Here is a 17,794-nt window from a genome sequence, read left to right as displayed (position 1 = left end):
CTACGTTGGAATAATATTGAAAATGACGGACTTCCGTAACTCGATCTATCCGCGTTTTGCGCACGTACGCAATTTTTCTAGCTGCTTATTTTTCATAGGTTTGACCTTTCCAAGCTCCGCATATGGACAAAATATAACCTGTTATACTCGTTGATCGTTGATGAATCTTCGTTTTTTTTTTTTTTTTTTTCTTACAGTATGGTAATAAAAAAACGAAACACAAAATTCTTTCTAAATCATTTAGTTAAATGGAGATAAGATAAGAATTGGTGAAAGGTAATTCATTGCCACATGTATAATAGCCGAGTTTTTTTTTACTCAGTATCAGATTGAACCTAATTATATCAAGAAAATTGGTTACTTTTTCTCAATTAACACCTTCCCATTTTAATCTCCTTCATCTAAGTCAAATAAAATTTTTATCATCGATTGGAAACGTTCATTTCATGAGACAAGACAGAATTTTGTATTGATTGTAACGAATTAATTTGCCTGAACATCGTCTTACTGCGTAAGGAAAAAAAAAAAAAAAAAAATTGGATTCACGGGAGTTTGATATTATAAAATATATCGAACTGGATTTTCGGTCCGTCATTTTCACCACCGATTCTTCCAAGTGTGCTTGAGATGTTTCCGAAGTATATTTCAATTTTTGTATTCGACGCTTTGAAAGAAAGACAGAGCGAAAAAGTAAGCGGATTACGAACAATTGCGTAAGCTGGTGTGTTATATTTTGCCTTTGATGCCGTTCACGTGCGACGCGTGACGCTTTTGCCACTGATGGGGCCGACCCAACCCTGCGCCACGGTATAAGTGTATCTTTAATTTTACGATCCGACGAACCTTGCCAAGTGCTTAGTCATTGGTGCCATTACACCCGCGAATGCAGTAATGCGCTTAGTAGTCGGCGTTACTAATAACTACGCCGTTACCGTTACTATTTGCCTTGCTGGTTCGGATAATTTTGGCCAAGATTCCCGAGGCTTCTGCTGTCACACATCGCCTTTTTCGGCGAGTACACGTATAATCGTTGTCATCATTTTTACACCGATGGAATGTTCAGTTGGGTATTCAAAAACAAGACGCCGTTAACATGGCAGGTAAAAGAACGATCGTATTCCTCATTCGGACATTTCACGACATGATTTCTTCGAAGCAATCGATTTTGAATGTGTTTATTTTATCTGGGACATTTTTCAATACTTTTTTTAAATACACGAATATAATGTATTGCAATTTAGATTGGAATACTTGCTCACATTACTGTGTCATAATCTCTTCGTTTGACTATAAGTACTTCAATTGAATTCAGCAATCATCTAGCTTCTTAGAAAAAGTACAAAATTTTGTCTTAAAGGTGGTCGAAAGTCCAATTTAGGTAATACGTCAAGTCTACTGCAGGTAGTCTAAAATCAATTCGTAGTGACTTTAACTGTTTCCTAAATATTCTGAAAATAGGCTGATAATACGTAGTCAAAAATTGACATGGTTCCCATGCAAGGATAACGAAGTAAAAGAACAGATCTTTAGGTATCAACCTAAAACGAAAAAGTGAAAGAACGATGCAAGGTCTGCAACGATTGGAATAATTTTTAGTGCCTAGGTAAAATGCTTGAAAGTAATAATTTTAAGCTCAGTATATTTCTGACAATGAGCAGAAAATAAGCTTTCGGTGATATTATAAAGAAGAACGAGAAACGACGATATCCAAAGAAAGTGTGAATTTGGTAGGAAAATGTTGTAGAGGGAGATCTTGAGGCGTTGGTTAAATGGTTTTTGTTTTTTATAAATTTCTTGTGACGAAAAGAAAAGGAAATGAAAAAGGCACAACTCACCGCTTGTGCTGAATTCTGAGACCTTGTCTGGGGTGAAGAGGCATACCGTCTTTGAGCCAGTGCACCCTTGGGGGTGGTGACCCTCTCGTCCGGCAGACAAGCTTCACTTTTTCCTGTAACCTCGCAACTGCGTCTCGAAGCTCAGACAATGTTACTTCCCTCACTGCAACAACAAGAAACAATGCATGTAAAATATGCTGCCGTCTGTCAGAGAAGTGAATTCACAATAATAAAAGACTTCTCGAGTGACTTTATTGCAGAATCGGCTCACCTTGGTGCTCTTCGCTTATCGGATACTAGAATGCTATTTTGAACTCGGCGATGAGTTTGAAAATTGGAGTTCTCAGAACGTTTCATGTAACATGAAAATTACGATGGTATTTATAGTTACTTGGTTGACTTGGTTTTACATATAAAAGCTTTGTAACGTTTAAAACCGGCTTGACGAGACTCGAACTTTAGAATCTTCGAAAAGGTTTGGTTGGCCATTTCAAAGTCGACGATAATTCATATTTCATATAAGATTTCAACCTTGTTATATTTGTCAGGACATGAATTGATTGTATTGGGAATGATGATTTCCAACAGTTTGTATATAATTTTGTAATTTGCGATCGTTTTATCCTTCACGTCGAAGCAATACGATGGAAAAGGAGAACGAAAACTTCGTTTTCTATCCATGTCTCAGATTCGTCACCTTGTCCATTATTGGGTTTCGATTCTCGTCGCACGATGCAATTGTGTCGAAGAAACGTTCAACGCACAAGACTTAAAAAAAGTTCGTCACAGGGAAAGCTCAAAAAGGAAACAGCTTCCAATTCACATCGCTCTTGAATAGCCTACGGTTAATTGACTGGGACAGTATTCGCATTGGGGTTGCATTTGATTCAGACGAGACATCAAGTCAATAAATTGAGCTCATTAAAACTTCTCAATTGAATCTGGTTTTGATGTGTGTTATAAAGTCGTGTTCCGTCGATCCCAGGTTTTAGAAAGACTATTCGGATGGTAGACTGTTTATAGCATACATCGTAACGAACAAGAAGGCGAAGTTTAATTCGAAGCGAAGTACGCCGAGTCGGCTGGTGGAACTGAGGAAAGGATTTTAGCAACCGGCATCTGTTTCTCTGTCTGTTTCTCATTAGCGGAAATAATTAGTCATAACTCACCGCGTATATAATGTAAATTCTCTAGCTGCCCGGTCTGAGAAAACATACGGGGCTGCAGGGTGGAGTCGGTTGGGTGAGTCAGGCAAATGCGCCAAGCACGATTAACGTGCAGGACGTTGAACATCCGTATTATACCTCGGTTTTTGAGACCGCTGAATTGTGGTTTCACAATTTCCGATAAATCCGATAAGGAGATGCGATTGGAGAAAAAACGTTTCGCTCTCTCTCTTTTTCTTTCTCAAAATCGGATTACCCGCTTTTTCGACCATAAAAAACCACATAGCTCAGAAAATCTCCAAGGATTGCTACAAGCGGATCTTCTCTATCTCCTTTTCTCATCATCTCTCTGTCTGTCTGGTCCGTATGTTTGCTTGTAACTCCGAAACTATTGAACCGATTTTGATCCTTTTTTCTGTGAATAGTTACAATGTCTGGCCATATTTTAGGCTATATTTCGTTATAAACAAATCAACAGTTTTAGAGATACAACGATATTTGTCAGCCAAATCGGAACGGAATCATACATTTACGCGAACGCTGTATAAACTCTTGCAGTTAGAGGTTAGGTTAGGTTATGTTAGGCCAAGTTAGGTATGATTAATTTTCATTCAAGTGTTCTTAACCGTAAGAATTTCAAGCTTATTTCATCCGAATAGAGTTTTCATTTTATTAGATCGAATTTCGATGCAAGCGAAGCCGCAACGGGATGCTAGCATGTAGGTTACAGATATGAATTCAACTTCATACCGCGCATGCGCCGCAGGACTAACGGGCGTCCTTTACTTCCAATACACTCAGAAATAGGATACAAGATCGATAGGGGATAGGTATAAAGTTGGAGAAAAAGTAGCCTGCGTAGTGATTTTATCATCGCGTGTAGCGATTCGACAGGCGATAGGGAGAAGCTATTTTTAAGAGAACGTCATGGCCGCGTTCCGGTTCATCAACTCACGCTTCGACCTCTCACTCGAAACGATGAACAGTGACATGAGACCCGTCACCGATCCATGAATTCTCGATTATATACACACGCCAAGCGTACTCGGCGCGTGTGAATTTTCATGCAAGCGGGTGAGGAAAGCTACGTGTTTACGTACATGAGAAGAAATATGATCAAATGGCACGCGCCAGGTGATACCGGCAACTATATATACATACCTGCGTGTGACGAGTATTTGTGATACATTCGAGCACTCGACGTACCCGTCGCGACTGCTCGATCGGCTTTCTTTACGACATCGAAGAAGAAACGTGACAGGAAGGAATATCCCTTCGTCAAAATTTTATTTACCGGTGAGTCGATCGTGTATAACGGTTCACCCCGGTGAAATTAAATATACACGTGCATACAATGCTTCGGAGCTTGCCGCAGCTCGATCTATTGTAAAAAATTTTCTTATAATTCGCTAGCCTGGAGCTTGCGCCATTGTTTGCGAAACGACAAAGCGCCTCGTACCACCTACCCGGCTAGTAAAGTGTGCTGTAGAAAAATCATAATGGAACCACGGGGAATCATTAAAATCTACAAAGACCGCGAAAAGCAGCGTAAACCGAGTCGGGCTAGACTACAATTAATAAAACAAAGATCCATGGCTCCGAGGCGAGAGCTGTACAAAAGCCTGCCATGGCAAATTGTCACAGGTTGTAAATAAACTTTACACGTACGAACGTCACGCTTGGTATCTCGTTTCAGAAAAATGAGCTCAGGAGTGTGAAACACCCTCGCGATATGGCTCCGTGAATCTGAAACGATTCAAAACTTGTAATGATGGCATCGTCATTTTATGTCAGCTGAAACGATTCCAACAAACTTAAGATCATGATTTATACGATCACAAATCAAATGTCACCGTGGCTTCCACGATTTGGAGTACACTGAGAGAAATTTTTAGTTCCGGTTACAGCTCAGTCCTCAACTATTTTCACTTTTTACCACAATCGAAAAATATAGTTCTAGGTAGAAAGTGAAAATTAGTTTTCTAGCTGTTAACGGAAAGTCCAGTATCCGTTACTATTCTTTCTCATTACGATCACTGTTACTATATTTTCTTGTAACTGTTGCGAAAATTTAATGCTGGTGCAACAATAAATTGATGTTAAATCCTTACTTAACTAAAAAATTAGAGTAAACCGAACAAACTGATTTTGCGTTGCAATTACCAAAAAAGGATCGACAATCGCGCAAAATGGTTACGCGTACCTCGTTTTTCGTAATTCCAACAATATACGAACAGTTTTTTTTAACGATACATGTTTCACTGAATTTTTCTAGTTACCGTAACAAATGAAATTTTTTCTCAGTGTGTGAATGATTTTCCTAGACTTCGGAGTCCCTCAAGAAAGCCTTCTCCGAGGTTTGGACTTGACTCAAGGAATGTTGGACGTAAAAATTTGTGTCCTAATTTCTAACGAGCGTTTCTATTAAGTGAAACGGCAATTTTTTCAATATTTCAGCTCAGGATTCGTTGCATCAATGCAAGTGAAACTCTTTCACGAAATTTGGTTTACGGCGTCATCGGCGTCGCATTATGCCAAGCTTCAATTCGGAACGGCGGAATGGAAAAAAGAGAGGATATACAGCCTCGGGTGGGATTTTGACCCAAAGGTAACGGAAAACAGCGAAGTTGTTACACGAAATTGCATGTTTTGTGCGGGAAGGAGGTCGTTGTGTGGGTCGGCGCAAAAAGCATCTTGAGTCCCACGAGCGTCCCGACGGCTTCGCGAAAGTCTACCATTGAAAGCGTCCTGGAAGTTTATTGTTGGCTATATTGCTCTCAGCGACTGACGTACCGAAACCGACTCCCACAACATCATCCAGTCGGAAGCGAGAGGATTTGTTAGGATTTTAGGTTGTATTAAATCTTGTTATGGTCCTTGCGCATGCGGGACATTCTCTGCCTGTAAGTATAGGACGTCCGTCCCTTATACGCAGTCCGAAGAAATCCGATAAAATCTCACGATTTCAGTGTACACAGAAATATCTGTTTCCAACATCAGAAACACTTCGTATAATATTATTTGTTGAACGATAAGTGACAAGACATTTATCAAAATCTGCATTATTTATCATTGCAAAAACTAATCGTTCAACTTGTTCTAATTTTACAATGACTTTTAATTTGTTAAATTACCTGAACTGTCGTTCGTAGAAAAAAAAAAAAAAAAAATTAAATAAACTGTACATAACGCTGGAAAATTTGAAAACAAAACTTTGAAAAACATCTACCCAAAATTGTAGTCAAATCGTAAATCACGAGGTCGGAAAGTGTCATCAAGTGTCATTTTCACAGAACTACCTATATAAGGATAATATAATACACCAAAACAACGTTCGTAAAGGCAAGGTGGAAGGTGTCAGTTTACTTCCGCTGTTTTGATTACTCAAGAAGGCAATTTCTAGTATACCATACAAGTTTACGCGCAGATTACAAGTTTCCATTGAAAATTGTTTCTCGAGAGATATGCTAGGCACATATATATTGTTACAAAGTGTGAAATCACTTGTCTTACCTCCCTTTCAACTGATCTAGTTATAGTCATAACAGATAAAAGACATGTAAGACTTCATATGTCATCGAATGAATAAGGTTGCCGCGTCAACCGATTTTATTGTAAAAACAGTCTTGTTTCGGACGTTAAACTGAAAACACTTACTTGCCATTAAAGTATTTTCTCAATATTTAATTACCGCCTTTGATTGATTCGCTAATTAAGGACGTTCCCACCTAGCAGTGGTCCTCAACTTCTAAAACAGTCCCCGTATGTAAACTATACTATGATGCAATAACAAAAAGTTGAGGTGCAGTGTACATTTTCAGTGGCGCGAACGTGCGCAGAAGTCCAAAAATATACCCATTGCGTCGTTTCTCAGATCTGGCAACATTGTATTCTCTTTCTGTATATTATTATTATATCTGAGACGTGTGCTACAGAGTTTTAATGTTTTGAGGTTACTTTTATCTTGGAGTTAAAAAATAATTTATTTATAATGACTTCACGTTTGAAGAATGGGAGGTTTGTGAAAAAAAAAGTAGGCGATAGAGTAGCTAAAGCTCTAACAGCTATGTCAGAAGCTAAAAAAACAAAAATTCTCGAAACACTGCATGAAACTACTCAATGTAAAATTCCAGATGGGAATTGTATAGTTGCATTGGAAAAATTAGCTAAAAACCTCAAATGCACCAGCTGCAGCAGTCTTTTAGACATGGAAAAAATGTACGGCTATAACAGAGAAGGACTTCACGTAAAGTTTAAGATAAAATGTGATACTTGTGGCAGATATAATAATGTTAATACCGCAGAGTCCACCAATGGTGTTTCTGATGTCAATATGTCCGTGGTTTTAGGTAAGTGAATTCGCAATATTCTATTTATGTGTAAAAGTAAAAAACTTGAATTGACATAATTAATAGCTTTACAATTATTTTATAAGAAATTTATGATATTTACTATTTGAATGTTTCAGGGGCTATTCATGCCGGTGTTGGAAATACTGGCTTAAATAAAATTCTTGCTTGTGCCAATTTACCTCGAGTAATAGACAAAATTTATAAAAAGTACGAAGTTGTAGTTGGTCAAGCAATAGAATTAGAAGCTAAAGAAAGTTGCAAGCGAGCTGCTTCTGAGGAAAAAGAATTGGTGATAAAAAATGTCAAAAAGCTGTGTGACACATTGTAAGCATCCATTCTAATTCATTTGAACTGTTCAATGGACTGATGCTGATCATCATAATAATTATAAATCATTTTCTCAACACTGATTTTTATAAAATTGTAATATAATTTATTGAAAAATTGTAAAATTATATTTTCTACGAATGAATTATTTGTAATATAATATTAAGCAGAAGTAGTTATTATTTTGTTTCAATTTATATCTTAGGATTTGAATATTATACATAAACTGGTGATTTATAATTATTATGCTATCAGTAAATGTATAATATACAACAACATTTATTTTTACACAAAATAAAGGAGAGACTTTATCTTGTTGTAATTATTTACAATATTTCGATCAAGAATTGAATTAAATATTCAATAAGTTGACAAGCACTAATCTACATTATATACTTGTATTTTTTACAAAAAATGTATTGCTATTAATTTCACGGCATTGAATTGTCTACATAAAATAAAAAAAAAATAATTGTAAATCTGGTTTAATTTTTTTATTTCAACTATTTTTATTTATTATTTCAGACCAGTGGAGATTGCCCAAGATATTTTCCCGCAGTTAGATGTCCTTACGCTTTCCTCAAATGATAATCAAAATTTATTTGATAATACACTAGGTGAAATAATAAATATCATTGTGTCATTTGATATGGGCTGGTCTAAACGCGGTAACGGGCGTAGCTATGATAGTTTGAACGGTTATAGCACTATCATCGGTTTCTTGTCAGGAAAAATTCTAGACTACGCAACTAGAAATAGAAAATGTAAGAAATGTGATATGGGGCATAAAAAAGATGATCATGATTGTAGATTGAACTTCTGCGGAAGTGCTAAGGCAATGGAAGCTGATGCAGGAGTTCAACTTGTTAATCACAGCAACATCTTAAAGGAAGCAGGACTACAAGTACGTGTTATTGTAGGAGATGAAGACAGCTCAATGATTGCAGCAGTAAGAGCAGATAACCCTGGTCAAAAGTATCATAAATTAGCCGACAAAAATCATTTAACCAAAAATTTTGGAAAAGAGTTATATAAATTACGCGATAAGTTTAGAGAGTTAAATAAAACAAATGTTATTCCTCATTTAAAAAAGTGTTTTTCATACGCTGTTGCACAAAATAAGGGCAATTCCGAAAACTTAGCTAGAAATTTGAGACAAATACCGGATCATATTTTTAGCAGACATGAAAACTGTGGAAAGTGGTGTAACCCAAGTAAAAATCATGCTCTAAACCTATCTGATGAAACCTTGTATGAAGAATTATTACATTTGTTCGATAAATACGCACAAAACTCTCATAAATTTTCTATTGCCGCTTCAAGTCAGGGCAATGAAAGTTTTAACAATATTATAGCAAACAAAGCACACAAAAACAAGTGTTTAAGTACTAGCTTTTCTTGTGATATTAGGGTAGCTGACGCCGTCTGCGCTAAAAATGACGGTGAACGAAGTATTATAAATATTAAGCAAAGACTGAATATTCCTGCTGGATCTCACACAGTCAATTATGTTAAACGAAGTGAAATGAAACGAGAAAAACGATTGGCAATGAGTAAGTCTAAAGCAAAAAAATTAAGACGTATAGAATTAAAACAGAAACGAGAACTTTTACGTAAAAATACCGAAAGACATGAAGGTATAACTTATAAGAGTAATTGTGGAATGGATAAAATAAACAATTACGTGCGTAAACACTGTGATGATAATAATAATATTGCATTAGATGATGAAACAAAAATTGTTTACTTTGATTTAGAAACAACTGGATTCGCCTCAGATGCTCATATTATACAAATTGCAGCGATCTGTGATTGTAAAATTTTTAATATCTATGTACACACGAAGACCGAAATTTCATCGTCAGCCACTACAGTTACTAAACTTCATCATAAATATGGAGACTTATTCTACGGAGACAAACAAGTCGTAACACTCAAAATTTCTGATGCTTTAGAATCTTTTCAACAATTTTTAATTAGCTTATCCGATGGACAACAGAAATGTTTATTAGTTGCACATAATGCTCGCTTTGACGTACCACGACTCTTACGAGCTATTACGAATGTTAAAGTCGAACTTTTAGATTTAATTGTTGGTTTTGCTGACACTTTATCATTGTTCAGAAAGTCTTTGGTTGATAGGAAAGGACCGGGTCAATTTAAATTAGAGAGTTTAAGTAACGACTTCTTACACCCTGATAATGATCAGGAATCTTTTCATGACGCTGCGTATGACGTTGTGGTACTTCAAGACTTAATTAATACATTAAACCTGCGAAGTGGTGTATTAAAGGCATGTAAAAACAGTAATATTTATTTGGAAGAGTTATCCAACTCAGATAAAACTAAAGTAAACTTAAAAATGTTAGTCGAATTAAGAAATATTATTTCAGTTAATATGTGTAAAAAATTGGCTTCAAATGACATTTCTTGTGATAATTTGAGGGAAATCTATAGAGTAGGTGGAGAAAATGCTATTGTGCAATTGTTTAGCGAAAAATTAGATAATAACAAAGTGCGAATAACTAAAAATAAAAAAATTTTAACGGCAGTTTTAGACTTCCTAAAAAATGAAAATTCGCCAAAGATTAAGAATTTAAAATCACCAAAAAAGAAAATTAAAAAAATACCTACGTCTAAAAAATAATATATTTCTAAAATGTTTTATTTTGTGTTACTTGATAAAATTATAGTTTTTATGAAAATTATATGATTGATTATATTTTTGAATCTATAATTGTTGATGATGTTAACATAACGAGTATTAATGTTGAAAAATAATTTATAATAAATACTTAATATACTTAAAAAATTGCATTTTTCTTTACAACAGCCTACAGTTAACCTATCTGTGAGCGGTTCACATTTATTTACAACTACTACGCCTATACGGTATTTTGAACTTTCCGCCCAACGCAACGTTGCCAAGTCGCTGTTTCTCACTGATCAAGTAATGAAAAAAAAGTGAAAAGTAGCTCACTTTTAACATTTTTTATAATTAAATGAATACCGCTTCTTTGTGTTATTTTTTGAGAAACATGTTTATTATATGTTCAATTAGTGATTTTCAGTTTTTCATAGAAATTCCAAGAAAATTACTGTAGTAACTTAAAAAAAAGGTGCGCCACAATGGGGGTTAGGATAGGGATCACATGTTAAATATGTAAATTTGAACTTGCAATATTTCAAAATTTAGCACCGCAAGAAGGGTTTTAAAAAATTCCTACACATAAAGGGCACTCATAAGTATGTGTATTCAAAATTTGGAAAATATTAGAAGAAAAGTGTTTTTGGTGGGAACGTCCTTAACCTGTACGAACCCGTATTTATTTCGTGACGTTCGCCAAACGTTACAATGTATACATAATACATATACATATATTTTCAAGAGTCAATTCTCCCGCTTATTACAACAAACCGATAAATTTCTAGAGGATAAAATATTTGAACTTATTTTGACGAGTTACGCGTATTGAGTTCATTTTTTTAAACAAAACAAATCAATGACTTCAAAGCGTTCGCTGTAAAGTTGACGCTTTACTCAAAGCATGAAATTTCATGCGGTTAATTTAGTGAAATTAGGTTAAAATCCTCGTATTCCTTCCGGCGATCGATTGTCACTTGTATCTTCCGTTCCGTGTTGAATAAACACAATGTGCGGTACTTGAGAATATTCGAACCACACACCGTTTCGTGAATTATCTACCAACGCGAAAAACCATAAAACACAAGTCTCGAAATAATGTTTGAAATATCGCTGATACACATCAACTCGAATTTGATTATAACACTATTTCAATAAAAAATCACAACAATTTTGACTTACCGAATCAAACTCTAGCTGCAATAAGTAATCCTTCCCCTACAAAATTTACAAATTCACGAATGTTTACACCTTGACATTCACTGATCGAGTGTTTCGTCCCGCATCAACGTCACTTCTAATCACAACTTCACCGATCTGATGAACAGATCGATGTGTACAAGGGACACAGCTAACGTTATCCGACATTGTTCCCCCACCACGTCGAAGACACGTCATCTTAACGTTCCTCGCCACCAGACGAAACCTAGCGTCGTTCATCGTAGACTCTTGCAAGCTCGACCGTTGGAAGTGAATTCCACATCATCTCCGAACGGCCCGTTTTCGAAAAGCACAACAGCAACAGAATTGGGCAGCAGAAATTACTTTCGTCATTTCATTACCCGTAAATTACAATTACTGTGAATAACTATAATATTTAGTAACTAATTACAATTGCGGGAAATAATTATAAATTTTGATTTACCAATTACAGTTAGTATAAACAATTGTAATTTTATGATTATCAACTACAATTACTCGAAATAATTGTAATTTTTTTGTTGTCAATTAAAATTACTTGAAAAAATTGTAATTTTTTTGCTACTAATTACAATTACTTGGAACAATTGTAATTTTTCTGTTATCCATTACAATTAATGGAAATGATTATGTTTTTTTTTCAAATTTCAATTGTTTTTCACAATTTATTTAAACAAATTACCTTTGGAAACGTAATGTCGAATTCTCAACATAATTTCAAATTCCGAAAACATCGGGAACTTCATGGAGCTTACATATTCACATTGACTGGTCAAGCAAATTATTTAAACAAATTAATTTTTCAAAGTAATGTGAAATCCTTGATCAGCTACCCAAAAAACTTTGGTAACCATAGCCCATTCACATATTGACTGTAAAAGACTCGTTCCGATCACACCATTTGAATACTCCAAAAACGGAGTAAATTTATTTGTCTATTTGTTATTATTTCACAGGAATAACGTTAGAGAAAAAAATTCAGTTGGACCACATCGTGTGGTTTACAATTGCTCAAAAGAATTTTAATAATGTCTGATTTAATTACAATCACTGAGGATAATTGAAATGATTTCTGATTAAATTCCAATCACTGAAAGTAATTTTGATAAACTTTGATTAAATTCAAATTACTCAATGTAATTTTAATGAAATCCAATTCAATTACAATTACTGGAAATAATTTCGATGGACTCTGAGTCAATTACAATTATCAAAAGTAATTTCACTGAACTCCGATTCAATTATTATTACTGAAAATAATTTTAATGGAATTCGATGTCATTAAAAATTATCCTTAGTGATTTGTAATTGTTAATTTTTTATTACAATTTTGCCCAGCACTGAACAGCAACTCCCGTGAATTCGTCAGTGTTTACAAGCTCTGCCGTTCGATTCAATAAATAGCTACGTAATACCGGGATACATTCACCGTTCGGGAATAGTATACGAACACGAAATGTTTGGTTGTTAGGGATGCGCGGATAAGTTTATTTTCCGTACTGAGCCGCGTTGTACTCTGGAATACACGTATCCCTGTGTATTTATACCCGAATGTGGTCTGGTTGATCGCAAAGGGGGTTTTAATCGTGTTTCATGAGACTGAATACTGACGGGTAGCGCCTAATTGTTTACGTTAACTGTGTCCGACTGGTGCAGCATCCCGGAGTTGGAATTGGCAATTCGTCGAAACGCGAATTTCACCGGCCTCGCCGCACGGATGGTGATAATAGGATTTCCGAGAGACCGGTAAAGTTCGTATACACCGGCCTATATCCTCTCTTCTTGTATCCTAGGCAAGTATGGATCCCATCTATTCGTACGAACTTCGCAAATACAAGTGAAATAATGATATTTTGGGTCGTCGGGGGCGGGGGTCGAGGGGGCGAAGGGACTCGGTCAAGTTGTCCCAGAAATTTTATAGGACAAAAGAGATTTAGATCGAAAAGTTACGCATCACGGTATTTCACCGTTTGTTCTGCGTTGTTACTACTCTTATTGTTATTATAATAACCGATTTTTTCGATTTTCCTGCTTTTGTTTCACTTCGTTCCGTGATACCAATTCCTCCCGGTACATATAATTACATGTATTGCGAATATACCGTACAAAACTAGGTAGAATAATTCGCTCGTGTTTACTGCAACGAATCGCATCGCAGCTAAAAATTTCCGCGTATTATGGCGTAGCATAAATATCGTATGTATTTTTATTTTTCATTCCTCCCTACTTTCCGCCCGCCTTTGTACCACCTCCGCTCATTTGTACGACCAGGGGGATGAAAGAGTAATTATGTTAATTGTCCGACGTTTTTCCACATCATATTTTTTTCTTATTTTAATCTTATTTTATTATCATCATTATCTTTTATCCACCTCTCCGTTAGTTTTCTTCTTTTTTTCTCGTTTTTTTTTCTCAATTTTCATCTAATCCTGTTGAGAGAGAGCGCGCGGTTTATTTTTCGACCCACCTCACCGGAAAAGTCTCTAGATTGATTTTTCATTTTATTATTCACCGATGCAGTGTTACATATGAGGCATTCCACGTCAAGTGGGCTGCTTCAAGACATCCGAACTTTCGAGTTTCTTTAACCTTTATAGTTTTCTTGTAAGAATGTCAGAGTATGCCTGAGGCAATTGAAAAAAACTGGGTCACAGTTTCGAAGTTCTCAAGAATAAATGTAAAAATATGTATCGAATTTTTTGATCAAGATGTAAGAAACGTATTTTTTCTGCTTTGTGAAATAACTTCTTTTTTTCACCAAAACGGCTTTCATAGCCATATGCAAAGGTGCATATATGTATGTAGTTACTTTTTTCAGCTTATGGTTGCCACCCTCACTTGACTTGGCACAACGTATTTATAAAACTTTAACCAGCTTTGACAAACTGCAAAATGATTATATCTGACGCGAAACCGGGATAAAATTGGATATGCATTAAGCATTTTCTTCGACCTTAATATCCCACGGGCAAAGCCGGATCGTGCAAAATACACAGGGAATTTGAATTTTCTCAATTCACCAAAGCCAGCTGAGACAGATTTTGAGACCTCTGAAAGGTTTCTGTCAGGCGTATTTTTTGAGAAAAAATAGAGCTGTAACTGAAGACGATTAAGCTGCATTCAGCGGAACTCTAAGTTCTGAATTTAGAAAAGAAAAAAAAAAAAAATGATTAGACAACAAATTTCAATCGAAAGAATCTGATCATTAGTTATTTTGGAACGAGTGCATTACAGTGTCAGTTTTTACAATATCAATTGGAACGAATTGTAGCTCAATTTGTTTACAAATGATTCTTCTAAAAAATATCTCCCACCCAAGCTACACAGTTAAGCTCAAGACTTGGAATTCGCAGTTTTCAATTTACTTTCAACGATGAAGGTAGATTATTCTCAAACAAAATTCAATTCGATTCACCCAAGTCTCACTTTCCAAACCCTGCAAATCTCATCGTCCGTCATTTTATTGATTCCCTTGCCGATCGAACCGTGAGATTCGCAACTAAAAAATCACGATTCATAACAGACGATGAGAATTGTAAGAATCAAGCAAAGCTGCCGAATGCAGTAGGAATAGAAGAAGCGTGCATCACGAATCACAGGGTTGTATAAATATACATATCGGAAATAATAACGAACCTTTGCGTGTTGGCAAAATAAAGCGTGAAAACAAAAGAATTACCTGACAACTGTACGTTTCGCAGTCTAATTTTTTTTCGTCTCTCCACTATTAAATTCGTCTTGTTTTTAAAACGTTCTTTTTTTTTTTTTTTTTTTTTTTTTTCATTGCTTCGTATTCACTGCGAGGTTCCGCTTCGTTCCATTTCGTATCCGGTCCAAGTTGACGTCCCCAGGGTCACGCGATGTCAAAAGCATTTGTCAAGGGCTCGTCGGAGCGACGTGACGCTAACGATTAAAGAGTCACACTACACTGTAGATTATACTGTTTCGAATTCGGACAATATTTATATATTTTTTCTTCTGGAACAAAGTCTGAAGATTAGTTTATGCCGAACTAAAAATTCCTCTCGAAGTAGAGGATTATTACAAGATTTTTAATTCGAGTCTGACCAGCTTCGTTTCGATATATCTAAATAAAAACATATTAGTTTTTGTAGATGTTCGAAGGTCGGTTTCAATCCACCATTTTCAATAAAGTGTAACTAAAAGTCCTGAAATTTTTAAATTCTGGTTTCTGATTGCTCCGACGTAAAAATGCTGTTATATTTTGAGAGGATAATTTCATCATAAAACATTAGACACGTATTGTATCGATGTACTGATTTGGCCAGTTAAGCGGTAAAAATCACCTCAAGATTCACGCCTAAGAATGAATTTCAGAGAATCGGACATCGTTCAATGTCAAAAGATGATAATATGCGCAGCGTTTTTACCCTCAAGGGTCGCATCCCTTATTTTTTGAGGGTAACTTTAGGGGTAGTTTCCACTCCTCAAACGGCCCACTTGGGACGTAAAAAATACGTTTCTCATATTCTTTGGTGTATTCCAACATGCCACGGAATGGAGAAAATGGGTGAGGAACGACTCGATTACCTAATTTCCTTAGCCAGAATTGTGTTAAAAGTAGTCTAGATCTACAGTATGTGAAGATTTTATGCGACAAAACGAATTGAAATCTTATTCCAATAGAAAAGCAAAACATGTGTTGTCCTGATTCGAAACAGTCAACCATACAAACAATGCAAAAGCTGCTTATAACTTGTAAGTCTGTTATTTATCTTATCGAATAGATTTTCAATATACATAAATCGTTCCGAGGAGGTAAAAACGTGACTAAAATTTCTTACGTATCAGTAGACCTTAATTTCCAAGAAAACAACCCTGTCCCTACCTTTCGTATATAATAATTGCGTGTATGCGTGCAGGTTGTAAGTCTCCTCGGAAATGTGTGAGACGCATCGTAACCAGCTTTAATTAATCACGGGGAACTGAATCCACCTGGTAATTACTCGTGATTAGCGATTAGAACGACGTTGAAGGGCTGCTGGGGTGAAGATCATCCGCAAATTACCAATCCTGAGAAGGGTGGAGGGTGCGTGTCACGCGAAGATGGCTGCGCGAAAGCGTTGTACGCATAACCCGCGGGAAACTTATCGATAGAAACTGTTACACCCATTAGCGTCCGTCTCCATGTAGGATCTCCGTGTTACAGTCGCCTCCCCGATGATGTAAGGGGTTGATTCGTTCCGCGATCCACCCTCGAAGCGCCACAGCTGACAGATTCGCCCAGTAAATTCAACGGTAACATCGGCGCGACGCAAGGTGGGAATTCCTCTGCGGACCGATTTCGACCTAATTTTACACGCGTGTTCCCGGCGTCATCCACTCCTGGATATTCCCATCCTCTCTCCGCACCCCATGGATTTCAAAGCAAAACGTGTCGGGCATTTCTCTCACCCGATTAATCATTGTTACGCGTCAACTGGATTCGACGGAGATTTGTCCAGGGAAATGGAGTTGCTCAGAAATGGTGCTGTCGGGGGGAAAATGGTAATTATTTATTGTTGGTTGATTATCGTTGACTCCCCGTTGCGTCGCAGCTTTCGACGACTGGAGCAGATTTTGTACTCGCGGTTTGAGGTGCGATTTTTGGTCCTTAGCGTTTGGGCTCGTCGATTCCCTGGCATTCGAAAAAAGCCACCTCATGTCTTTCCCCAAAAGCTCTGTGCTTTTTGCTACAAATTTAAGCATCGATCACGGACAAGTGAGATTTCGAACAAAGATCGCTTTTTTCATCGGTAATCTAAATCTTTTCTCGTTACACGTTCTTCGTACGAAAATGTATTGCGAAATTGATACTTTCACAAGGAACTAACTCAAGCTTTAATTGTTCTGACAAATTTATCTACGTAATAAATCAAGTATTTTTCCAACTGTATAAACACTTATTGTATAATTGATTCTTGGGCTGACTCAAAACATATTAGATATGTTTGAAATTAGGATTGAAAGTTTGTTTGTACGACCGTTTGGTCTGATTAGCGTAATTATGCGGGTCAACTAGACATCGTTTCATGGAAAAAAGAAGTAATCCTTGATTCAGATTCCTTTTTTGCATCAACTGATTTTGCGCAGCGTACAATTTTCATAAAAAAAAAAATAAAAAAAAAAAAAAAACATGAACAACGTTCGTCGACGATGGATTTATGAAATTAAAATGGAGAACTTAAGCTTGTGATTAATTTTCTTCGAATCACACGGGATTTAGGGGTTGAAAAAGTGTCGAAGTGTTACAACAGGCGCGAAATCCAC

At 36.3% G+C, this 17,794-nt stretch overlaps 1 protein-coding gene across 2 annotated transcripts in view; it reads right to left on the bottom strand.

The window, feature by feature from the left end:
- vn (membrane-bound neuregulin protein vein) overlaps positions 1–17,794 on the bottom strand; it is a 271,457-nt gene that overhangs the window by 129,244 nt on the left and 124,419 nt on the right. For both annotated transcript variants that reach the window (XM_046620013.1, XM_046620004.2), the window contains exon 2: positions 1,836–1,998. In XM_046620013.1, coding sequence (XP_046475969.1) covers positions 1,836–1,998 — 163 coding nt within the window. The remainder of the gene's footprint in view (positions 1–1,835; positions 1,999–17,794) is intronic.

The sequence above is a fragment of the Neodiprion pinetum genome, chromosome 1, assembly GCF_021155775.2.
Source record: "Neodiprion pinetum isolate iyNeoPine1 chromosome 1, iyNeoPine1.2, whole genome shotgun sequence".
Lineage (NCBI taxonomy): Eukaryota > Metazoa > Arthropoda > Insecta > Hymenoptera > Diprionidae > Neodiprion > Neodiprion pinetum.
Note: the sequence above shows the minus strand (reverse complement) of the source record. Positions and strands in the feature narration are given on the sequence as shown.